We start from the raw sequence: 25,332 nt of genomic DNA, 5'->3' as shown, positions 1-25,332 counted from the left end.
TTTAGGATACTGTAGTGAAAGGTCAGAGGATAAAATAACACATCGAAGCAGATGAAAGGCTGTGGTTGGGATTCCTCTGGCAAATTATCTTGACTCAGTTATGTTCCTTCACCAAAGTGCTCTGGGAAAAAAAATCAACAGATGTACATTATTTTGTACCAAAAAGATGACAGAGCTGGCCACCAGGTTGTTCTTGACAGTTCAATAACTTATTGACAAAATGTGTTTCCTTTTAGCCATTTATCTCATCGCTGGCAATGCCCGGATTTCAGGAGTGAAGGCCTCAGGTTGATGCACTAATGTCCAGTATCATGTATTCCACCCCAGGACTTGACAGACATACTGAGAAAATTGGGTAGGATTCTGAAAAATACTTTTAACAAGTATCCTGGCTCATCTGTACAACCTACCGGTATTTGATTTAGAAATATATATATTAGTTTTTACAAAATAGCACAAATGAAAGTCAAATGTCAAGGCATATTCCATTGCCAAGAATGTACTCTATATTTTATCAGTAGTGCTGCCAGGAAATGTGCTGGTAATGTCCTGGAAATGCCAAAACTGTGAGGTAACTGTGAGGTAAGGTAAGTGCATGCATATTGTCACAGCTATGTATGCTATAGTATGTATAAGAGGGCGAAGAGCACCAGAAGTGCTTGCTCTCTCTCAATAATTCAATAGAAACAACAGAGCAAATTTGTCTTGTGAGATGCTGATCACGGTCTTTTGATTCACACATCAGCATGAGAGATGGCTGTACTGTTGGATGCAGACAGTGCTGCGTTTCAGCAGGGCCAGAAACGGGGTGGCAGCTTGCCAACATGTTTCTCAGTTTCCAGCCAAGTGGACAAAAGTAAGCCACAGGTGTGCCCTATCAGGACACTTGTTTGGTTACACAGCTCAAAGTAATCACTCTGTTACACCTGATCTGCAGAAGAGCTGTGGAGCAGCTATCACATCTGTGCTGGGGAGACAACAAAGAGTTTAATGAAGGAGTCCTGGAGTAGTCCTTCATGGAAGCAATGGAATCAATCTAAGGGATTGTATACCAGCCTAATGACATGGCACTGTTATAACCATTGACCGATAGTTTATGTCAATCTTCCTTACAGGAGGTCTGTTAGATCATTTGACATCACAGTAGGCATAGGCTGATATGGTAGCAGTAATATCATGGTTATTTTAGAGTTGTAAAGGCTGATGATGGCCAGGTGGATCAAGCAAAGTGTTACCTAGACATCCACATGGGCTGAATGAAAAGCCAGCCCTGGAATCAATTTAAATAAATACATTAAGCCCTAATCTATGGATTTCACATGACTAGGAATACAGATATACATATATTGGTCACAGATACCTAGGTAGGGCATGGAAACCAGTCAGTATCTGGTGTGACCACCATTTGCCTCATGCAGCGTGACATATCTCCTTCGCATAAAGTTGATCAGGCTGTTGAATGTTGTCCCACTCCTCTTTAATGGCTGTGTGAAGTTGCTGGATATTGGCAGGAACTGGAACACGCTGTCGTACATGTCAATCCAGAGCATACCAAACATGCTCAAATTGTGAACTATCTGGTGAGTATGCAGGCCATGGAAGAACTGGGACATTTTCATCTTCCAGGAATTGTGTACAGATCCTTGCGACATGCTGAAACATGAGGTGATGGCAGCGGATGAATGGCACGACAATGGGCCTCAGGATCTCGTCACGGTATCTCTGTGCATTCAAATTGCCATCGATAAAATGCAATTGTGTTCGTTGTCCGTAGCTTATGCCTGCCCATACCATAACCCCACCGCCACCATGGGGCACTCTGTTCACAAAGTTGAAATCAGCAAACTGTTTGCCCACACGATGCCATACACAGTCTGCGGTTGTGAGGCCGGTTGGACGTACTGCCAAATTCTGTAAAACGACGGCTTATGGTAGAGAAATTAATTATCTGGCAACAGCTCTGGTGGACATACCTGCAGTCAGCATGCCAATTGCATGCTCCCTCAAAACTTGAGCCATCTGTGGGATTGTGTTGTGTGACAAAACTGCACATTTTAGAGTGGCCTTTTATTGTCCCCAGCACAAGGTGCACCTGTGTAATGATCATGCTGTTTAATCAGCTTCTTGATACGCCACACCTGTCAGGTGGATGGATTATCTTGGCAAAGGAGAAATGCTCACTAACATGGATGTGAACAAATTTGAGAGAAATAAGCTTTTTGCACGTATGGAAAATGTCTGGGATCTTTTATTTAAGCTCATTAAGCATGGGACCAACACTTTCCAGTGTAGTATGCAGCACAAAAGTCCTCATGAGATGGTGTATAAAGTTCATGGTAGAATGCTGCTTTATTAGCATTGTCAGTGCGTCCAAAAGAGGGCAGCTCAAGGCTGTGTTTTCTGTTTGTGATTTATTTGGAGATGTGCAGCAGAAACACTGTTGACATGAGCTTCATCACTATTTACTCAGAATGCTCCCCAGCTTCAGATGATAGGATGACCTTGAAGACTCTTATATGAATAGATGGTTTGTTGCTTCCTGGCAGAAGCAACAGTAGCTCAGTTGGTAGAGAATGGCGCTTGCAACGCCAAGGTTGTGGGTTCGTTTCCCATGGGGGGCCAGTATGAAAATGTATGCACTCACTAACTGTAAGTCGCTCTGGATAAGAGCGTCTACTAAAATGTAAAATGTAATTGTCCTCCGCACCATTTCTCAGTATTTTTTAATAGGAGGGGCAATTGGAAGGATGCAATAATTGTTTTGAACAACAACTCCCCCTTTAATTCATTCAGCATCCTCTAATGGAAGAGAAACTGCCACTACATGGTACAGTTCCATTTGACAGCAAGATATACTTGCAATTTAGCTCTAATTGCAGATTAATAGGAATACCTACAGTAACGCAGTAGAACTACCACTGTGTCTTTTAAAGTAATGAGAATAGCTCAGAATATCACATACGTTGGAGAGCCATTTTATCCTATACTAGCATGCTGGTAACTACAAGGAGCTAAGGTGCTGCAGCACAGATTAATATTAACGGTAATTTTTTGTTAATTTTTTATTTATTTAACCAGGTAATTTGATTCCAACATCCCTGTCTTCAGCTGCAGAATATCCCACCGGCCAAGTGTCAGTGCTTAGAGAGTGGAGCAAATTAGCCTGGCAATTTTAATTAGCGATGCTCTGCTTTCTAAAACATCCCACCGTCTCGCTCTTCCGCTTGATGAGATATCCACTGTGCACATACTAGAGAAAAAAAGAAGGAAAAACCGTGAGTCACAAAAGGAGGAACTGTATGCATGGGAGAAGTGGTAGAGGGTGTTGTTCCCAATTTCCGGGTGAATCTAAGAACATTTTGGTGGGGTAATTAAACTGAGCAAGCTTCAAAAGACTCCTGATAAGAGGAAGTACTATGGCCTATAGCTGGGAGATACACTAGGTCTGGTTGTACTGCTGCTTATTACAGCTCAGAGGTTTATATGATCACGATTCAGTGTGTAGCCAGTGTTAAATGGCTATGTTTTGAACAGGATATACATGCATGACTATCTAAATAGCTATTTGTGAGAGAGAGAGGCATAGCTGAACAACTGATCATGGTCAGTGAAACCAGAAATAACAAAATCATTTAATTTTTTAAGTATACATTATAATGTAGTATAAAACTGCAGTGTAGCAGGAATTTTCTGCCAGATCAGTCTAATGATAAATTCAGTAAACTGATTCAACCCCCCTTGGGGACTGCAAGTTCCTAGTTGACCTTCAGGACCTTTAAGTTGGCCGCCCTAGATGTTCTCTCAATCAGGGGCCCACATAGCCAAATTATTCTTGACATGTCAGCCTGAGGTCAACGTGACTTGACTGACAACAAGTCTGACAACACATAAAGACCATGAGAACCAACCTCATTACTGCTTCTCTACCTACAGTGCTGTGTAGGCTACTGCAGACCTGGGTCATACATGTTTTTTTATCCATTTCAACTAACCTTGAATTCTGTCCTTGTAGAATTCTGTACTTATTAATAATAACTTATCTGTAATTACCATTATCATTATTGTGGAGCCTTGTTTGAAAATAAAGTAAATAGCTGTACATTGTACTGTATACGTTTATTTATTATCCATGCAAAAGTTACAGTTCATTTTGAAGATAGGACAGTTCAGTACACTGCTGCCATTCCCTAAGGTAATGCCCCAGACTTACTGTATCTATAAATAGGTTTACTGGGCTGCTCCCAGCCACACAGCTCCTTATGCATGCTGCTGTCCCCCTTAGCATGGCCTGCCACAGCACTGAGCCATCCACCATGACCTGGTCCAGCATGGAGCGCTGGTGGTGGTGAGCACTGCACTGACTGAATTACATCAGCCTTCGTTTCCGCCTCAGCTAGCTAAACCACCGTGCCTCTTATGTCCCCAGGTCAGCCTGAACATCCTTGGCCAACACAGACTGAACAGTGTTTTCTAGAGTTATTATTAGAACTAGGGCCTGGAGTTTTTCCTGGTCAGGTTATGTGGTAAATATAACACAAACTAACCAGCCTATTCCAAATATACAGATCAGTGTTGAAATTCTGTGGATGCCTGATGGTAATACTCAATCAGAATCATATTATATAAGTATACGATGAGTCATATGGTCCAAAGACAGTTTTTGGTTTAAGATGCTTGTCTTTTCCATTTTCACTACATTTAATCATCTTCCTAACCACAAAACAGCACAGTGCCATAGCAGACACAGTTTTCCCTTGGACCTGTCTGTACCTCCTCTCCAACACATCAACAGCTGCTCACAGGGAGGCTGCCCAGCATCATTAGGTAAGGAGGGTGACTGAGCCAAGGAGGTCAGGCACCTTCCTACTCGTCTGAATCACTTATTTTACATATCATTAATTCTGAATTGCTAATAAAAAGGGCTGGGAGCTTATTGATAGGTTTTTATCGCCTCGCTTATTTCATGTCTTGTCTGGCTTGCAATACTCTATTCAATTATTCATAAGTTAGCTACCACTATGATGCCTTGCTACCATGCCACACCATTCTTGCCAAGCTGCTGAAGCAACTTAAATATACTGATACGTTTCAGCTGGTAGGTTATGCATTATAAAATCCATTTACCAGTTTGGTTATGAATGCGACAATTTGGTGGCTTCTGCAGGTTTTTCATCAGAACCTTGCTATCACTGTGCTGACATGAAGATTGCACACTTGGCTATTTGTGGATAAGTGAAACAGAGATAGAAGGGTTTTAAGTGCTGGTGGGTGAGTCTCCTCTCCCTGCCTAAGTGCTGCATGTTATTGCTGTTTCACCAGGAGAAAGACTTAACTTGGCTCAGACAGGACATTGTATTAAGCCTAATAAAGTAAAGGATTGCAATGGGAATTGTCACTTCTTCAGGGAAATGTGCAGTATGAACTGTAGAAGCTGACATAAAAAATGAATTTTAGAAGTACTCGCTGACATATTTGCTATCAGTGCAAAATGCAGCACACTCCAACAGCCAATAATAATAGGGGGTTTCTGTGTCTTGGTTTGTTAGCGTGAATTTGTGTCAGTGCTTCTATAGTGTAATAACAAATCAAGACATTATGCAATGAACCAAACTAAGCCTACTGAAAGATTCACATGACATCATCTGCAGTCTGTAATCTTTATTGGAGAGCAATGCCCTCTACTGTTTGAAAGTGTTGCTGCAGGTGGTAATGTGCATGTGAAATAGAAAATAGTTGAATCTAGAGTACTTGTGTTTATCAATTACATTTGTGATTAAACTATACTATAGACCTGTACATACATAGTTTAATGTTAGTATTTGCCTCCATCCAAAGATATTTATGGGCATCCACTAAATTAGATGGATTGGGTAGTCCTCCAGAGATATAGGCCTAATAAGACGATCCCACATTGAACATGACAGAAATGTTTTCATCATTACAGTGCTAACATGTAGAGAAAATAGAATATTCATGTCAATTGGTGTATGAATACGACATCACCAATACATTAATCAAAGTAATTAGTGTCAGTGAGCCGTAGTTAAACTACACTGTGATAACATTAACCTGACAGAGAGAGAGGACACTGGAATGGAAAATGGCACCCCTAACTGCATAGGATAAAAGTAACGTCAGGGGTCCTCTCTGCACCAAACCAAACAATGCCTTAGAGCTGCTGGGGTCTGATGAGGACACTGTGATGAGGACACTGCTGGGTACAGATAAAGCAGACATTCATCAGACAGTCCTGTTGCTGCTGCACAGCCTTCTGGGAAACAAATCACCCTGCATCATGCACTCTCACTTGCACAGCCAGCACATTCACGATCTCAGTCTGCCGTTACACTAGCCAGAGATACCTTGCATCTAGCACATCTCCCACTTACAGCTAGTCAAGACTGTACAGATAGCTTGGTTATCTTAGCACCTCAACACCAGGGTTTGTATTGTGCCTCAGATGGATATGCTTGATTGAGTTTGTTGTTGGCATGGACAGCCCCAGTCCCAATTAGTGCTGCATAAATTGCATGAAACTGTAATGGTGTTCTGTAAAAGGAAAAAGAACAAGAGAAGCTGATGGCAAGGGACACAAACAGGAACCAGGGCTACACTTAAATTCATTGAAATTATTTTAATTTCTCATTAGTGTAGCTAATCATAAATGCTTATATACACACACACACACCTACCTGTGTATTGTTCTCTGCTGCAGTCCAGGTTATTTTTCTGGAGAGCCAATTGGTCACTCCTTTATCCAGCTAGTGGAAATATATATAATTAAAACGTAAAAGGGGATGCACTTTCATAACACTAAATATAGTGACTAAATTGAACATCTCTCCCAGTTAGGCCTGACTTTCACTTATAGTCAAAACCAGGCGATGACAGCTTCTGATGGACTGTGATTCACCAGGTCACTTTAAGTAAGAGCCATCTGATCATCTCACAATCTGCTCCTGATTCTCTGGAATGAGTTTTCACATACTGTCACAATTTCTCCATTCCTTAATGGAGGACAAACGGCCCACATTTCTTTTCTTTTTAAGTTCTTTCAAAACTGCACATCCCAGACACTATGAACGTTTTAAATATCAATATAATTTATTGAATAAAAAAAAAAAAATAATAATTTGTCAAAGAAGATGCTGATCCATGTCTTCATAAACAAAACCATTAGCAAGACTACAGAACAATCAGCAGAGGTCAACCTCATGTCTCCAGTGCTACAGTTCAGAGCACTCAGGGTCACAAGCCTGTTTTGAACGAAGCTATCCATTCATGTGATTTTCCTGTCATGCTGTGAGGCCCCGGGAGAAAGCACATTGACTTATTGATTAGACTGGGATCACAGGCCACACGCCCGCCTACCTTATATGAACTCATCACAGTCAGTCAGCCTCTCCTCCGGCCGGAGCCTGTCAGCCAAAGCTGAGAAATAGTAACTCTCAAGTATAAGCTAGAGGACATTCCTTTCCTTTTCTGAGTCAATTAACATTAAGCAGATCCACGCAATCTTAAACAATCTAATGCATTTCATCTTGGCCAATCAAGACCTCAAGTCATGCAAGGTTCAATTTCAAAGTGGGAACATTGCTGTTGTGTCGACAATGTTGTAATGTTGCAGTGCAATGTTATAGACATTAAGAAAGCACTAAATCATCCACTCACATAATACCATCAAAATGGAGTTACATGTATGTAATGAAATGTCAATTAGTCATGAAGTGTATAAAAAAACTAAGATTTGAGACTTGAAAAGTTCAAATCTCAAAAGAGAAAAAGTAAATTAAAATGCAGCAACAAAGTTCCTAGTACTGTTTGCGGACCGTCACTTTAGTGAATTGTCCCCTGTGGCTCTGGAATGCCCCACCCTGTCCCCCCTACTCTGCATCGTCTTCTGAGCTGTGGACCACTGCAGCACTCAGAGTCTGGAGGTCCCCAAGCACTGACAGTAGCGAGTCTAACATGGAACACACAGAACAGTTCACTGGTTACTACTGTGTGTCTGTAGACATATGTTATCTTTAGTCAAATTACAGTTTAATTCTATGTTTTATAAATGTGTTATAAACATGTTATGTATAACGGTATACACAGAGTATACAAAACATTAAGGACACCTGCTCATTCCATGACATAGACTGACCAGGTGAAAGGTTAAATCCACTTCAAATCAGTGTAGATGAAGGGGAGGAGACAGTTTAAAGAAGGATTTTTAAGCCATGAGACAATTGAGACATGGATTGTACAGTACCAGTCAAAGGTTTGGACACACCTACTCATTCAAGGGTTTTTCTTTATTTTTTACTATTTTCTACATTGTAGAATAATAGTGAAGACATCAAAACTATGAAATAACACATATGGAATCATGTAGTAACCAAAAAAGTGTTAAACAAATCAAAATATATTTTATATTTGAGATTCTTCAAAGTAGCTACCCTTTGCATTGATGACAGCTTTGCACACTCTTGGCATTCTCTCAACTAGCTTCATGAGGTAGTCACCTGGAATGCATTTCAATTAACAGGTGTGCCTTGTTAAGTTAATTTGTGGAATTTCTTTCCTTCTTAATGCGTTTAGCCAATCAGGTAGGGGTGGTATACAGAAGTTAGCCCTATTTGGTAAAAGACCAAGTCCATATTATGGCAAGAACAGCTCAAATAAGCAAAGAGAAACGACAGTCCATCATTCGCTATGATGAAACTGGCTCTCATGAGGACTGCCACAGGAAAGGAAGACCCAGAGTTACCTCTGCTGCAGAGGATAAGTTCATTAGAGTTAACTACACCTCAGATTGCAGCCCAAACAAATGCTTCAGAGTTCAAGTAACAGACACATCTCAACATCAACTGTTCAGAGGAGACTGCGTGAATCAGGCCTTCATGGTCAAATTGCTGCAAAGAAACCACTACTAAAAGACACCAATAAGAAGAAGAGATTTGCTTGGGCCAAGAAACACAAGCAATGGACATTAGACCAGTGAAAATCTGTCCTTTGGTCTGATGAGTACAAATTTGAGATTTTTGGTTCCAACTGCCGTGTCTTTGTGAGACGCAGAGTAGGTGAACGGATGATCTCTGCATGTGTAGTTCCCACCATGAAGCATGGAGGAGGAGGTGTGATGGTGCTTTGCTGGTGACACGGTCAGTGATTTATTTAGAATTCAAGGCACACTTAACCAGCATGGCTACCACAGCATTCTGCAGCGATACGCCATCCCATCTGGTTTGGGTTTAGTGGGACTATCATTTGTTTTTCAACAGGACAATGACCCAAACACACCTCCAGGCTGTGTAAGGGCTATTTGACAAAGAAGGAGAGTGATGGAGTACTGCATCAGATGACCTGGCCTCCACAATCACCCGACCTCAACCCAATTGAGATGGTTTGGGATGAGTTGGACCGCAGAGTGAAGGAAAAGCAGCCAAAAAGTGCTCAGTATATGTGGGAACTCCTTCAAGACTGTTGGAAAAGCATTCCTCATTAAGCTGGTTGAGAGAATGCCAAGAGTTTGCAAAGCTGTCATCAAGGCAAAGGGTAGCTACTTTGAAGAATCTCACATATAAAATATATTTTGATTTGTTTAACACTTTTTTGGTTACTACATGATTCCATATGTGTTATTTCATAGTTTTGATGTCTTCACTATTATTCTTCAATGTAGAAAATAGTAAAAATAAAGAAAAACCCTTGAATGAGTAGGTGTGTCCAAACTTTTGACTGGTACTGTATATGTGTGCCATTAAGAGGGTGAATGGGCAAGACAAAAGATTTAAGAGCCTTTGAATGGGGTATGGTAGTAGGTGCCAGGTGCACTGGTTTGTGTCAAGAACTGCAACGTTGCTGGGTTTTTCACACTCAACATTTTCCAGTGTGTATCAAGAATGGTCCACCACCCAAAGGCCATCCAGCCAACTTGACACAACTGTGGGGAGCATTGGAATCAACATGGGCCAGCATCCCTGTGGAACACTTTCGACACCTTGTAGAGTCCATGCCCTGACGAATTGAGGTTGTTCTAATATTGAGTTGTGGGTGCAACTCAATATTAGAAAGGTGTTCCTAATTTTTGGTATACTCAGTGTATAAAGTGTTATATATACACACTTGCATTATATTATAATACAAGAGGGTATTCATAGGAAGAGACAATGTCACAACATGGTGTGTAGGTGGAAGTTACCTCTGGTCTGTGGCTTGTCTTTGGCTCTCAGAGTGTTGCTCTTCCTTAAGGGTCTCTGCTGCTCCTCCAAGGCCACAGAAGTCTGAAGGGCTGTGGTCCGAGCTGCCTTATACTCACTCATCAGACCCCTCTCACGTACAGTCGCCTGTGGGACACAAATTATACAAATACTGAAAAAGGATCTGTGTAAGAAAGTGTCTTGACAGCTGTCAGTTTGACAAAAAAAATAACATAACATTTCTTAACATGGTAAACAATAAGTCTGGCGGGGGCCATCCTTCCAAATCTCGTCTTGTTGACTCTTGAACTTCAGTACAGGATTTTGCGTTTGAATGGAAGCACTGGCATTCAACGCTCACATTTGATTGGCTCTGAGAAGAAATGACGTTCCCCGTCAGGAGAGGCTTTTCTTTGTTTGTCATTTTCATTTTTTTCAACCATGTCGGACAAAGATTAAGTAGCCTATGTAGCGTTGTTTTTTGTATCTTATGTTAGCTTGCTTGTTGGAAGTCAGAAAAATTTTCAGAAACACCACCTCTGTTCAGAGCTCCAACCATGCGAAATACTAGTTTCCATCTAGACTAACACTAACCCCTTTTTAGCGTCTTTCTGCTGACAAGTTCACCAGGCTTTCAGAACGTACAGTATGTGAGTGAAGCCTGAGGTCCGTGGCTAACTTACAATAAACCAAGACGTGGAAAAAAACTATGAACTCACCAAAAGTAGGTTTCTGTCCTTGTCCTTTTCTTGCAGTAGTTTCTGTAGATCCTGGATTTCTCTCTTGGTGTGTTCACTCTGAAGGCGTTGTGCTTCTCTCTCCTGCTCCCGCTCTCTCTCTGCCTGTCTCTCAAACTGACGCAGGGCCACCACTATAACAGACAGACAAGAGGCCTAAAGATCCAATCTGTACAGCAGTCCTAGCTATATATTTACACTACAGTAAATTTCTGTAGATGCATATATGAATCCCTCTCAACTCTACATGACCCTTTCACATGTTTATGTTGAGACGTACATTATGTGAAGACGTGTTGAATGAGTCATGTGTATGCTACCTGCTTTGGTGTGTTCTCTTCTGGCCATGTTGAGTTGAGATTCCATCACTCTAAGCTGCTGAGCACAGTGATCCTCTGTCTCAGACACTCTCTCCTGCAGGGCTGATGGGACACAGTCAAACACAGAGGGTGTAAGGAGAGATACAGGTACAGAACATTCTGTGACATGTCAACAATTCGGTCACATCGATTTTAAGAGAAATTGAAATTTGATGAATAGATCGAAAAATCCTTGCAGAACATAAGATATTTTAAATTCATACTGTAAACTGAATTGACTTAATTACAATGGGATCCAGCCCTAGCAATGCTGGCATTGTACACTTAAGTCCACCCTGACCCCTCCCTAACCTCTGTCACTGGCCTCCTGTTGGCTGATCAGCTGTTCATGGAGCTGCTCCAGGCTGAAGTTGCTCTCCTCTAGCTGTGTGTGGGCCTCCTGCAGCCTCTGCTGGGCCTCCTCTCTGGCTGCCTGGGCCTCCTGGGCCTCTCCCCTGCTTCGCTCTGCAGCCTGCCTCAGCTGCCTCACCTCACTGTCGACTGGAGAGGAGGGGGAACACAGATGGTGTACTGCAGGGGTGTCAAACTAATTTGCCCAGGAGGCCGCATTCAGTCTTCAACGAGGTCCAAAGGGCCGCAATGAAAATTGGTTATATTTCCTCGCCGTCAAAATATCCAAATATAGTCCTCTATCCATAATTCGGGGAATTTTCTATGCTCCCTGACTCTCTAGCTTTCATTACAGTGATTATTAGCGAGCTGGACACAGTCAATAAACTGTATGAATGTAGGTCCATTATCATTACTACACAGTTCCGATTTGGTTTTGGTTATTTAAAAAAGTATATTGACTTCGTTCCCCCCGCGGGCCGGATTCAAACCATCCGCGGCCAGATTGGACCCCCTAACGGGCCGTATGTTTGACACCCCTGGTGTACTGTATTCTGAGTATTGCTACTACCACATAGTCAGCATTTACAAAGACAAGGTGCATGCAAATCTACTGTAGGTACAGTTACAGGGTACAAGGAATTCATGCAAGTCTGAATCTCTCTGAACAGATGACTAAACAGCGTACACTGCTCACGGACATCAGCCAGGGCACTCTCAATGAGCTCGGGGGTTCTCTTGAGCTCCTGCCTGAGCTTGTCTCTCTCCTCACACGCCGAGGCCAGCTCTGCCTGGAGCTCTGTGACAGCGGCACTGCGAATAGAGAGAGAGGACAGCACAACTAGTAAGGCAATGGGAGATGTAGTGGTGAGGACAGAGGCAATAGTCTACAAGTCAAGGCCTTTTCCTCATTAATAACTGGCCATTGCCAGCTGGAGTTCAGGGAGACCCAGGGCCAGGGTGGTCAGTTACCATACCGCTCAGAGACAGGGTTGGCTGCTTTAGTGGCCTGCTGCACTCTCCGTAGGGCCTCCATCCTCATCATTAGACCTGCGAGACAACAGTACAGTGAATATGTGGTCAAACTGAACCAGAATAAAACAGTGCACAGAATTATCCAGAGGCACATGCAATTTAAACTCACTGTTGTAAGATTTCCTGTAGTTAAGCGGGGAGAAATCATTTCAGATCTATAGACAGACCTTGAATTGTGTCCACTCTTCTTTTGGCAAAGGTCAGCCTCTGGCCAAAGCTGTTCAGACGTATTTGGACGGTCTCCACCTCTGACATCTTAGCCTCAAATGCCTTACTGAATCTGTAGAAAGAAGAACTGGTACTTTAACAAAAGATCTGACATCAAATGAGGATTGTAGGATCGAGTATTACACAAATTCACCCAGTTTCATTGGACATTCTATAACAGATGGTATGAGTGATATGGACTGTGAAAGCTGGGAAAGAGTCTGGAAAACATTAGGTGCCTAATGTACAAAATGACAGTTAGTACAACTGAAATATCTCAGGCGAAGCTTGACTTGTATAGTGGTTGTCAAGTGGACCTGTCGATCTGTCAGCTCTTTACCGCTGGACATCATCTGTCATGGTCCTCAGTCCAGCCCCAGCCTCCTGACTCCAGCTCTTCAGCTCTCTGTTCTCCCTCCGAGTCCTAGACACGTCCTGCTCCACGGCCTAGCAGGACCAGACAAACATAAAAACCGACCCGCCACAAGACAACTACTAGGGTCTCCTCTCTGTTGAGGTCATAGTGACCTTTTGATTATATACAGTGGGGAGAACAAGTATTTGATACACAGCCGATTTTGCAGGTTTTCCTACCCACAAAGCATGTAGAGGTCTGTAATTTTTATCATAGGTACACTTCAACAGTGAGAGACGGAATCTAAAACAAAAATCCAGAAAACCACATTGTATGATTTTTAAGTAATTCATTTGCATTTTATTGCATGTCATAAGTATTTGATACATCAGAAAAGCAGAACTTAATATTTGGTACAAAAACCTTTGTTTGCAATTACAGAGATCATACGTTTCCTGTAGGTCTTGACCAGGTTTGCACACACTGCAGCAGGGATTTTGGCCCACTCCTCCATACAGACCTTCTCCAGATCCTTCAGGTTTCGGGGCTGTCGCTGGGCAATACGGACTTTCAGCTCCCTCCAAAAATGTTCTATTGGGTTCAGGTCTGGAGACTGCCTAGGCCACTCCAGGACCTTGAGATGCTTCTTACAGAGCCACTCCTTAGTTGCCCTGGCTGTGTGTTTCGGGTCGTTGTCATGCTGGAAGACCCAGCCACGACTCATATTCAATGCTCTTACTGAGGGAAGGAGGTTGTTGGCCAAGATCTCACGATACATGGCCCCATCCATCCTCCCCTCAATACGGTGCAGTCGTCCTGTCCCCTTTGCAGAAAAGCATCCCCAAAGAATGATGTTTCCACCTCCATGCTTCACAGTTGGGATGGTGTTCTTGGGGTTGTACTCATCCTTCTTCTTCCTCCAAACACGGCGAGTGGAGTTTAGACCAAAAAGCTATATTTTTGGCTCATCAGACCACATGACCTTCTCCCATTCCTCCTCTGGATCATGCAGATGGTCATTGGCAAACTTCAGATGGGCCTGGACATGCGCTGACTTGAGCAGGGGGACCTTGCGTGTGCTGCAGGATTTTAATCCATGACGGCGTAGTGTGTTACTAATGGTTTTATTTGAGACTGTGGTCCCAGCTCTCTTCAGGTCATTGCCCACTGCACTGAGGCTAGGAAACACTATCACCACCGATAAATCTACAATAATCGAGAATTTCAACAAGCATTTTGCTACGGCTGGCCATGCTTTCCACCTGGCTACCACTACCCCGGCCACCAACTCTGCACCCTCCGCTGCAACTTGGCCATGCCCCCCCACTTCTCCTTCACACAAATTCAGACAGCTGATGTTCTGAAAGAGCTGCAGAATCTGGACCCCTACAAATCAGATGGGCTAGACAATCTGGACCATTTCTTTCTAAAACTAGCCGCCGAAATTGTCGCAACCCCTATTACTAGCCTGTTCAACCTCTCTTTTGTAACGTCTGAGATCCCCAGAGATTGGAAAGCTGCCGCGGTCATCCCCCTCTTCAAAGGGGGTGACACTCTAGATCCAAACTGTTACAGACCTATATCCATCCTGCCCTGCCTTTCGAAAGTATTTGAAAGCCAAGTTAACAAACAGATCACCGACCATTTCGAATCCCACCGTACCTTCTCCGCTATGCAATCCGGTTTCCGAGCTGGTCATGGGTGCACTTCAGCCACGCTCAAGGTCCTAAACGATATTATAACCGCGATCAATAATAGACAGTACTGTGCAGCCGTCTTCGTCGACCTGGCCAAGGCTTTCGACTCTGTCAACCACCGCATTCTTATTGGCAGACTAAATAGCCTTGGTTTCTCAAATGACTGCCTTGCCTGGTTCACCAACTACTTCTCAGATAGAGTTCAATGTGTCAAATCGGAGGGCCTGTTGTCTGGACCTATGGCAGTCTCTATGGGGGTGCCACAGGGTTCAATTCTTGGGCCGACTCTATTCTCAGTGTATATAAATGATGTCGCTCTTGCTGCTGGTGACTCTCAGATCCACCTCTACGCAGACGACACCATTTTGTATACATCTGGCCCTTCATTGGACACTGTGTTAACAAACCTCCAAACGAGCTTCAATGCCATACAACACTCCTTCAGTAGCCTTCAACTGCTCTTAAACACTAGTAAAACTAAATGCATGCTCTTCAATCGAACGCTGCTGGCACCCGCCCACCCGACTAGAATCACTACTCTCGACGGGTCTGACCTAGAGTATGTGGACAACTACAAATACCTAGGTGTCTGGTTAGACTGTAAACTCTCCTTCCAGACTCACATTAAGAATCTTCAATCCAAAGTTAAATCTAGAATCGGCTTCCTATTTCGCAACAAAGCCTCCTTCACTCATGCTGCCAAACATGCCCTCGTAAAACTGACTATCCTACCGATCCTTGACTTCGGCGATGTCATTTACAAAATAGCCTCCAACACTCTACTCAGAAAATTGGATGTAGTCTATCACAGTGCCATCCGTTTTGTCTCCAAAGCCCCATACACTACCCACCACTGTGACCTGTACGCTCTTGTTGGCTGGTCCTCACTACATGTTTGTCGTCAAACCCACTGGCTCCAGGCCATCTATAAATCACTGCTAGGCAAATCCCCGCCTTATCTTAGCTCATTGGTCACCATAGCAGCACCCACCCGTAGTCTGCGCTCCAGCAGGTATATCTCACTGGTCATCCCCAAAGCCAACACCTCCTTTGGCCGCCATTCCTTCTAGTTCTCTGCTGCCAATGACTGGAACGAATTGCAAAAATCTCTGAAGCTGGAGACTCTTATCTCCCTCACTAACTTTAAGCATCAGTTGTCAGAGCACCTTACGATCACTGCACCTGTACACAGCCCATCTGAAATTAGCCCACCCAACTACCTCATCCCTATATTGTTATTTATTTTGCACCCCAGTATCTCTATTTGCACATAATCTCTTGCACATCTAGCATTCCAGTGTTAATACTAATTGTAATTATTTTGCACTATAGCCTATTTATTGCCTTACCTCCATAACTTGCTACATTTGCACACACTGTATATATATTTTCTGTTGGATATATATATATTTTTTTGACTTTGTTTTTTTACCCCATATGTAACTCTGTGTTTTTGTTTTTATCGCACTGCTTTGCTTTATCTTGGCCAGGTCGCAGTTGTAAATGAGAACTTGTTCTCAACTGGCTTACCTGGTTAAATAAAGGTAAAAAAAAATAATAATAATCCATGACAGCGTAGTGTGTTACTAATGGTTTTCTTTGAGACTGTGGTCCCAGCTCTCTTCAGGTCATTGACCAGGTCCTGCCGTGTAGTTCTGGGCTGATCCCTCACCTTCCTCATGATCATTGATGCCCCACGAGGTGAGATCTTGCATGGAGCCCCAGACCGAGGGTGATTGACCGTCATCTTGAACTTCTTCCATTTTCTAATAATTGCGCCAACAGTTGTTGCCTTCTCACCAAGCTGCTTGCCTATTGTCCTGTAGCCCATCCCAGCCTTGTGCAGGTCTACAATTTTATCCCAGCTCTCTGGTCTTGGCCATTGTGGAGAGGTTGGAGTCTGTTTGATTGAGTGTGTGGACAGGTGTCTTTTATACAGGTAACGAGTTCAAACAGGTGCAGTTAATACAGGTAATGAGTGGAGAATAGGAGGGCTTCTTAAAGAAAAACTAACAGGTCTGTGAGAGCCGGAATTCTTACTGGTTGGTAGGTGATCAAATACTTATGTCATGCAATAAAATGAAAATTACTTAAAAATCATACAATGTGATTTTCTGGATTTTTGTTTTAGATTCCGTCTCTCACAGTTGAAGTGTACCTATGATCAAAATTACAGACCTCTACATGCTTTGTAAGTAGGAAAACCTGCAAAATCGGCAGTGTATCAAATACTTGTTCTCCCCACTGTATACAGTTAAATGTAAAAGGGTCCAATTGTGTCTTTTGAGAATTGTTTGAGAGTATTTAATGTTACACATATTTTAAGGAAGCATTTTGTGTATTCTCTTAATACCGATGGGTGGTGCGTAATAGGTTTTTCATGAGAAGTAGCGCCCTCTGCTGTGCTAACACCACAGAGGTAATTGGCACCTCCCCCTGGCAACAGCAGATGCATCATGCTTCAACAAAATGGAGGAAAGCCATCCTATGAAGAGATGCATTGAGACACTCCCACAGTGGCTGTGCCCCTGCTCCTCCTCACCTCCCTGGCCACCCTCTCCAGATCCAGCTCAGCTGTTCTGTCCTGCAGGCTGTGCTGGAACACACTGGACTGGTACTTCTCCTTCTTCACCTCCTGCTCCAGAGACGAGATCTGAAGCAACAGGACACACAATAGACTCATGGATGTTTCTGCACATTTGAAAATGTCCCTTATCACCAATCACAATTCACCTATGCATACACTGAACATTATTTTACAGTGGTTGGAGTTTGAAGAGTTTTTATTTTTTAAGTCATAAGCCTCCTAAATCACATACGGTTGAGTGAAGTTTATCCTTTTCTCCCCTCAGTTCGATATCCTTTGAGCGAAGCTGGACCAACAACATGAAGACCTTCTCTCTCCAGTGACGCAGAACCCGAGTGCCTTTGGGCCCAGCCTTCAGGAGAGGGTCTGACAGAGTCTGTGGACGTGACAAAGCCTTTACTTAACCCACATACCTCTCAGATATAGTCACCCACACATGGGGGAATGGATATGTATCAAATATCTGACAAAAATAAGAGGAATTTTCATCAGCACACACAAGCATGGATTGAAATGGATTGATCAAACACCTTCTCAACCATCTCCTCCTCTTGTAGGGCCAATATGTCGTTCACAGAGTTGAGTCTGACCGTCAGAAGCTCTGTTGTCACCTGCAGAGCCTCCTTCTCCCTATTCAGTGTCTATAGGAGGAATTCAGATTAGAATATTGACTACTTATTACATAGTAATATGAAAATATGCTCATACCATACATTGAGATTAAATGAGCCAAGATACACCTTGTTCTACAGGGAAGACTTTGCTGGTGGAACAATCAATTTCTCTGCTTGGTTAAGCACCAACTGTCTTTTTCCTTGCGTGTTTCCTTAGAGCACACAAGTAACTTGATCTAAATCAATGTTGTCAATGAATCTCCCCACCTGAATGGTTTCAGTTAGTTTCTCTTCCAACCCTCTCTCAGGGGTAAGTTGTCCAATGTAGTTTCTAAGACTCTGCAACGTTGCTGACTGGGTCTCAAAAGCGTTGGCCATTTGGCTGAAAAAATAAGAACCCAATAATGAGATACAGTATGTACTATCCATCTATTCATCCATTGAACAAAGCAGTACATTTACGAAGCTTTGGGATCAAATATGACACCTACCTTAGTTGTTCTTTCAGTCCATCTCTCTCTGCAGACACCTCCAGTAGACAGCACTTCAGATGAGTCACCTCCTGTGACAGTTGACATAACCTCTCCTGCACCTCAGAGCTTGTCTGTCTCACTGTGGACAGTTCAGTGTCATGGGTGGCAGTCAACTGCTGCAACTAGACGGAACAAATAAAGAGATCCACAAAACATACACATCGTTAAAAAAAAAAGGTCTTATTGATGTGTGACATGTTTGTTAAATTGTTCCAAAAGAAATTCAAACAATCTGACAAAATCCTCTTACCTGTGTTTCATGTCTCCTGTGGGATTCCTCCAGTAGCTTCTTTAGTTTCTGCACCTCCTGCTTGGCCTCCTCCTCAGCCTGCAGCCTGGCTGTATCACCCTCCCTGGTCAGCCTGTGGGTTTCCTGTCTGCTCCTCTCCACCTCCCTCCTCAGCCTTTCAGCCTCCTCCCCAGACTTCCTCTCCAGCATCTCCAGCTGCACACCACAGAGAGCAGGCATTGTCCAATACAAGGTCAATGAAGTTAATAAAGAAGAGGTTTGAGTGGAAGCCTGGGAGCAGGGAATTTATTTGAACCAATAGCTGTTTTGAAGCAGTGATTCAAAATTACAGTCCTTGAGGGCTACAAGCATAGCTGACTTAGCTTCTATACCATTTCTTGGACCATCAATATGTGCATTCGGAAAGTATGTGCATTTGGAAAGTATTCAGACCCTTCCCTTTTTCCACATTTTGTTACATTACAGCCTTATTCTACACACAATACCCCATAATGACAAAGCGAAAACAGGTTTTTGCAAATGTATTAAAAATAAAAAAAACAGAAATACCTTATTTACATAAGTATTCAGACCCTTTGCTATGAGAATCGAAATTGAGCTCAGGTGCATCCTGTTTCCATTGTTAATGCTTGAGATGTTTCTACAACTTGATTGGAGTCCACCTGTGGTAAATTCAATTGATTGGACATGATTTGGAAAGGCACACACCTGTCTATATAAGGTCCCACAGTTGACAGTGCATGTCAGAGCAAAAACCAAGCCATGTCGAAGGAATTGTCCGTAGAGCTCCGAGACAGGATTGTGTCGAGGCACAGATCTGGGGAAGGGTACCAAAACATTTCTGCAGCATTGACGGTCCCCAAGAATACAGTGGCCTCCATAATTCTTAAACGGAAGAAGTTTGGAACCACCAAGACTCTTACTAAAGCTGGCCACCCGGCCAAACTCTATGTACTCTCTATAGTATGCGTTCCAGCAGGTATATCTCACTGGTCATCCCCAAAGCCAACACCTCCTTTGGCCGCCATTCCTTCCAGTTCTCTGCTGCAAATGACTGGAACGAACTGCAAAAATCTCTGAAGCTGGAGACTCTTATCTCCCTCCCTAACTTTAAGCATCAGTTGTCAGAGCAGCTTACCGATCACTGCACCTGTACACAGCCATTCTGAAATTAGCCCACCCAACTACCTCATCCCCATATTGTTATTTATTTTGCTCATTTGCACCCCAGTATCTCTATTTATAATATAATAATAATATGCCATTTAGCAGACGCTTTTATCCAAAGCGACATAGTCATGTGCGCATACATTTTTACGTATGGGTGGTCCCGGGGATCGAACCCACTACCCTGGCATTACAAGCGCCATGCTCTACCAATTGAGCTACAGAGGACCACATCATCTTCTGCACATCATCTTCTGCACATCTATCACTCCAGTGTTAATACTCAATTTTAATTATTTTGCACTATGGCCTATTTATTGCCTTACCTCCATAACTTACTACATTTGCACACACTGTATATAGATTTTCTATGGTGTTATTGACTGTACGTTTTGTTTATTCTATAAGTAACTCTGTGTTGTTGTTGTTTTTAATCGCACTGCTTTGCTTTATCTTGGCCAGGTCGCCGTTGTAAATGAGAACTTGTTCTCAACTGGCTTACCTGGTTAAATAAAGGTGAAATAAATAAAAAATAAATGAAAAACTGAGCAATTGGGGGACAAGGGCCTTGGTCAGCGAACCCGATGGTCACTCTGACAGAGCTCCTCTGTGGAGATGGGAGAACCTTCCAGAAGGACAACCATCTCTGCAGCACTCCACCAATCAGGCTTTTATGGTAGAGCGGCCAGACGGAAGCCACTCCTCAGTAAAAGGCACATGACAGCCCTCTTGGAGTTTGCCAAAAGGCACCTAGAGGACTCTCAGACCATGAGAATCAAGAATCTCTGGTCTGATGAAACCAAGATTGAACTCTTTGGCCTGAATGCCAAGCGTTACATCTGGAGGAAACCAGGCACCATCCCTACGGTGAAGCATGGTGGTGGCAGCATCATGCTTTGGTGATGTTTTTCAGCGGCAGGGACTGGGAGACTAGTGAGGATTGTGGGAAAGATGAACAGAGCAAAGTACAGAGAGATCCTTGATGAAAACCTGCTCTAGGGCGCTCAGGACCTCAGACTGGGGCGAAGGTTCACCTTCCAACAGGACAATGACCCTGAGCACACAACCAAGACAATGCAGGAGTGGCTTCGGGACAAGTCTCTGAATGTCCTTGAGTGGCCCAGCCAGTTCCTGGACTTGAATCCGATCAAACATCTCTGGAGAGACCTGAAAATAGCTGTGCAGCGACGCTCCTCATCCAACCTGACAGAGCGTGAGAGGATCTGGAGAGAAGAATGGGAGAAACTCCCCAAATACAGGTGTGCCAAGCTTGTAGCATCATACCCAAGAAGACTCGAGGCTGTAATCGCTGCCAAACGTGCTTCAACAAAGTACTGAGTAAAGGGTCTGAATACTTATGTAAATGTAATATTTCAATTTTTTATTTTATATACATTTGCGAACAAAAACCTGTTTTTTCTTTGTCATTATGGGGTATTGTGTGTAGATTGATGAGGAAAAAACGATTTAATCAATTTTAGAATAAGGCTGTAAAGTAACAAAATGTGGAAAAAGTAAAGGGGTCTGAATACTTTCCGAATGCACTGTATAGTTTTGCAATCATGCCATTGTTACTGATTATAGGAAAAACTCCACAGCTGCTGCAAGCTAGATGCAAATAACTGAACTTTCCCCCAGTTACTACCACACATAAAACAGAGGTGAGCTGGAATGACAACCTACAAAAACGTTGAGTTCTTGTGAATAACTGTTACCTGGGTGCTGAGTCTCTCTTTTTCCTCTCTCTTTTGGACCAGCTCCACACTGACTTGGCTGAGCTCAGTCTTAGTCTTATAAAACTCCTCACGCATCGCCTCCATTTCATGACTCTGCCTGCAATACAGGATGTAAGGAGGAGGGTGGGAATATCACCAGTAACGTTTATTTTTATTTTTAAGTAGGTCTACTTTGAATAGAAGCAGGATACACATGTCAGTAAAATGTGAATTATTGAATGATGAATGTAAGATCTAGGCTACTAATATGCCATAATGATAAGTCAGTGTCTATACACCACAGTACAATACCTGTTCAGAGAAGTTTCTTTGTCCCTCATCTCCTCTCTCTGTCTCCCTGCAATCTCCTTCAGTGCCTCTACCTGGCCTCTCAGCCTCTCTGACTCTAACCTGAAACGCTCCGTGTCCAGGCTCCATTCTGTCTCCCACCTGGAGGCCTGCTCACCTCTTGCTCCAGACCTGTGTGTGGGGGGTGGGAGGCGCAGGTCAGGTGTTATGTTAATAGACATTGGTGAGAAGTAAATGAAGTGGATTTCATAGGCAAGGCGTATAGGGCAGCACCTGACCTTGCTGTGGAGTGGGCAGAATCCTCTGTTGAGTTCCTTCCTCTGGGACAGTCTCCCTGTAACATCAGAATCCTCTGGTTTTCTCTGTGCAGTTCTAGAATTTCCTGTTTGGCCTGAGCCACGGTGAGCCATGGGTTGGCAGGGCCAGAGTCCGATGGTGGTGTTGTGGCATGGGTGACCCATGTTATTGGTGTTGTCCCTCGTCCCGTTGCAGTCCCTGGTACTGTGATGGAGGCAGACTGGGTGCTTGCCGTGAAATGGGAAGGGGGCATCAGGGTCCTCTGACTTCCCTCTGAAAAAGAATATGCAGTATTCAATACATGAGAATTTACTTGCAACAAGCACGTGACAATACACCTGAGGTTAAGGTAGTTGCACATGCGCTGATGCTGTCCCAAATATAGAAATGTAATTAATAGAATGGACATCCCCCACATCAGTTAACATCATTTGAATGAACATTCTACATTACCATGGAAATGATTGCCTCACAATACCAGGCAGCCATTTCGAGTATACTCATGAGTTTACCAGTCAAATTGCCAGGGTTAGAGGTTCCAAGTCCGTTTTATTCATTCTATTTCTACGGTCCTAATGGCATCCAGAGGACATCTTCGGCGCACACATGACTACAGGTACGTTTGGCGCAATAATTCACAAGATACAACTTATGCTGCTGTCTAACTTAGTTAGAAAGTTATAACACTAAGTAGTTAGTTAGCAATGCTACTTATGTGCTAGGTAACGTTAGGTGCAGCTGGCGTTAGCTTCAGGGTAGCTAGCCAACTAACTTAGCTAGCTAGCTTTCTAGGATCACGACTTACTTGCGACACTTGATGCCACAAAATCTGACGGGGCATTCAGCTTCTCATCCTCATTGCATCTTTCCATCAGAGAATCGTAAAATGATCACTGTTCTAAAACGAGTTACAAAAGAGGATCCTTTCTATTGTACGCGGGATCATTTTCAACAACACTTTCATGGCAACGCGACGCTGCAACGATACTTCCTGTTTACGTAGTTACGTACATGGAGTAGTTGCGTGGGGTGTTGCATTCTCAATGGTTATGGTAAAAGGAAATAGATAAAAAAACATTGATGCATATCGATGATACAAATACAGAGGGTACAGTAAAGGAGAGGCGATGTTTCTCTTTCATTTAGCTTTGCAAAACTGGCAGCTATGGGATACATGTGACATTAGGCTACTCTCTCCTAGGAAACATTCTTGTGATTACTATTTTAAAGTAGCTGTCCAATGTTTCCATATTTCTATGAAATATGATCTATAATGAATTACAACATTAGTTAAATAGTTTTCCTTCCAAAAATGGTAAGTAAGTATGTTTAAAAAAAGCTGCTTTTCTGCTTTTGAATGGCATGGGGTACCCCATAGATGGGTTGGTTGTTTAGCAACAAAACCTATGCATGCACAACAAATGAAATCAAATTGTATTTGTCTCATGCACCGAATACAACAGGTGTAGTAGACCTTACAGTGAAATGCTTACTTACAAGCCCTTAACCAAGAATGCAGTTTTAAGAAAAATAAGTGTTACGTAAAAAAAAAAGTAAAAAAAAAAAATATATATATATATATATATATATATATATATATATATATATATATATATATAATAATAATAATAATAATAATAATAAAAAATATATATATATATATATATATATATAAAGACCATCAGTAAAATAACAGTAGCGAGGCTATAAACACAGGGGGTACCAGTACAGAGTCAATGTGCCGGGGCACAATGGAGCAAAACAGCAAGGGGTTGGCTTAGATCGTTGACAACATGCAAGTTATATTTCAACTCCAATGTTTATTGAAAACATACATTTGCACAATGAGCACTTGTTTCCTCTCAAATACATACTTACAGTTGTTGGTTAGTGAATTAGCATAGCCATGAAATCAGTAAAAACACCTCAAAACAAGACATGGTATCAAGAACAAGATTAAACGAGCCACTTACGATTCCCCACATGGCAGTTTGTTGTTATTCTTGCTAGCAATCTGGCCATCCAGAATCACAACAACACGCTGACTTCTGTCCAATGGAAGCGTACATACTGTATAATTTTCGTGATGTCAGCTAACCCATCTATAGATAATGATAGCGGCCTCTAGTGGCCAAAAGGCCTTATTAGCATGGGCAGCACCACTGAGGGCTTTCACCATTTTAATGTAGTCAACTGGGTGGGACTTGCAACTTCATTGGCTTATCCAGCTCCTGGTGACCCTTTTGGAGTCATGTCCAACCGGATCATCAGGAGGGATCAGCCAATCGTGAAGAAGAATATTGACCACTTCAAAATAGAGATAGCCTCATTGGCGCTGCCCATGCTGTCACAGACGCTATAATGGCACAGATAAAAAGATGAGTCCTCCATCTCTATGGAGTACCCCAACAACAAAATGGTGTGGGCGAATACCAGTCAATAAAAATATGAATGACAAGTAAACAGCTGATTGGCCAGCTCAGACATTGAGCCAATTAGATGTCTCAGTCAAAAACATGAAGTCGTCCTCTATGAGGAAATAGCAAGCATTTTTTAAACGGTTTGAGATGGGGCTTCGGAAGCATTTTTTCTCTAATTTATGCTTTGGCCACAAATACAAGTATAGGAAGAGTCAACAACATTATTTGGGTATGAGTTAACAGATTATGAGCTTTTTAAAGTGAGATTTTCACTAGACAGTTACTTTAAAACATCGTTTCCCACTGAAGTTGCCCACGATGGCTGTGATATTTAAACTCACCACAAGATGAAGCTGTCCAGCGCAGCATCAGCACCAGATACTGCATGTGTTTCGGTGGGTGATGCTGAGCGACTCTTACTTTATACTTGGAACTTCTTTTACAACTAAAAACCATTTACTATATTAGACCATTCACATTTTAATGTTTTAATAAATACATCTAATCAAAGG

At 42.7% G+C, this 25,332-nt stretch overlaps 1 protein-coding gene across 2 annotated transcripts; it reads right to left on the bottom strand.

The window, feature by feature from the left end:
* Positions 1–5,643: 5,643 nt before the first annotated feature.
* Positions 5,644–23,375, bottom strand: cchcr1 (coiled-coil alpha-helical rod protein 1). Of its 2 annotated transcripts, none has more exons than XM_041885797.2 (20): positions 23,206–23,375; positions 22,382–22,673; positions 22,107–22,274; positions 21,795–21,912; positions 18,913–19,107; positions 18,621–18,784; positions 18,397–18,511; positions 18,046–18,156; positions 17,748–17,891; positions 17,471–17,581; positions 13,217–13,323; positions 12,837–12,949; positions 12,612–12,684; positions 12,323–12,447; positions 11,596–11,784; positions 11,245–11,346; positions 10,907–11,058; positions 10,190–10,334; positions 6,693–7,963; positions 5,644–6,549 (listed from the first exon to the last, which is right to left on the bottom strand). In XM_041885797.2, the coding sequence occupies exons 1-19, from the start codon at positions 23,270–23,272 to the stop codon at positions 7,884–7,886; spliced, it is 2,571 nt and encodes an 856-aa protein (XP_041741731.1). In that variant the 5' UTR covers positions 23,273–23,375; the 3' UTR covers positions 5,644–6,549; positions 6,693–7,883. The 2 variants fall into 2 exon arrangements, with proteins under 2 accessions (XP_041741731.1, XP_041741732.1); XM_041885798.2 differs by lacking the exon at positions 23,206–23,375 and adding an exon at positions 22,913–23,150.
* Between the last annotated feature and the right edge of the window lie 1,957 nt (positions 23,376–25,332).

This window comes from Coregonus clupeaformis, chromosome 9, assembly GCF_020615455.1.
Source record: "Coregonus clupeaformis isolate EN_2021a chromosome 9, ASM2061545v1, whole genome shotgun sequence".
In the NCBI taxonomy this organism is placed as follows: domain Eukaryota; kingdom Metazoa; phylum Chordata; class Actinopteri; order Salmoniformes; family Salmonidae; genus Coregonus; species Coregonus clupeaformis.
This window is presented reverse-complemented; position numbering and strand designations above follow the sequence as displayed.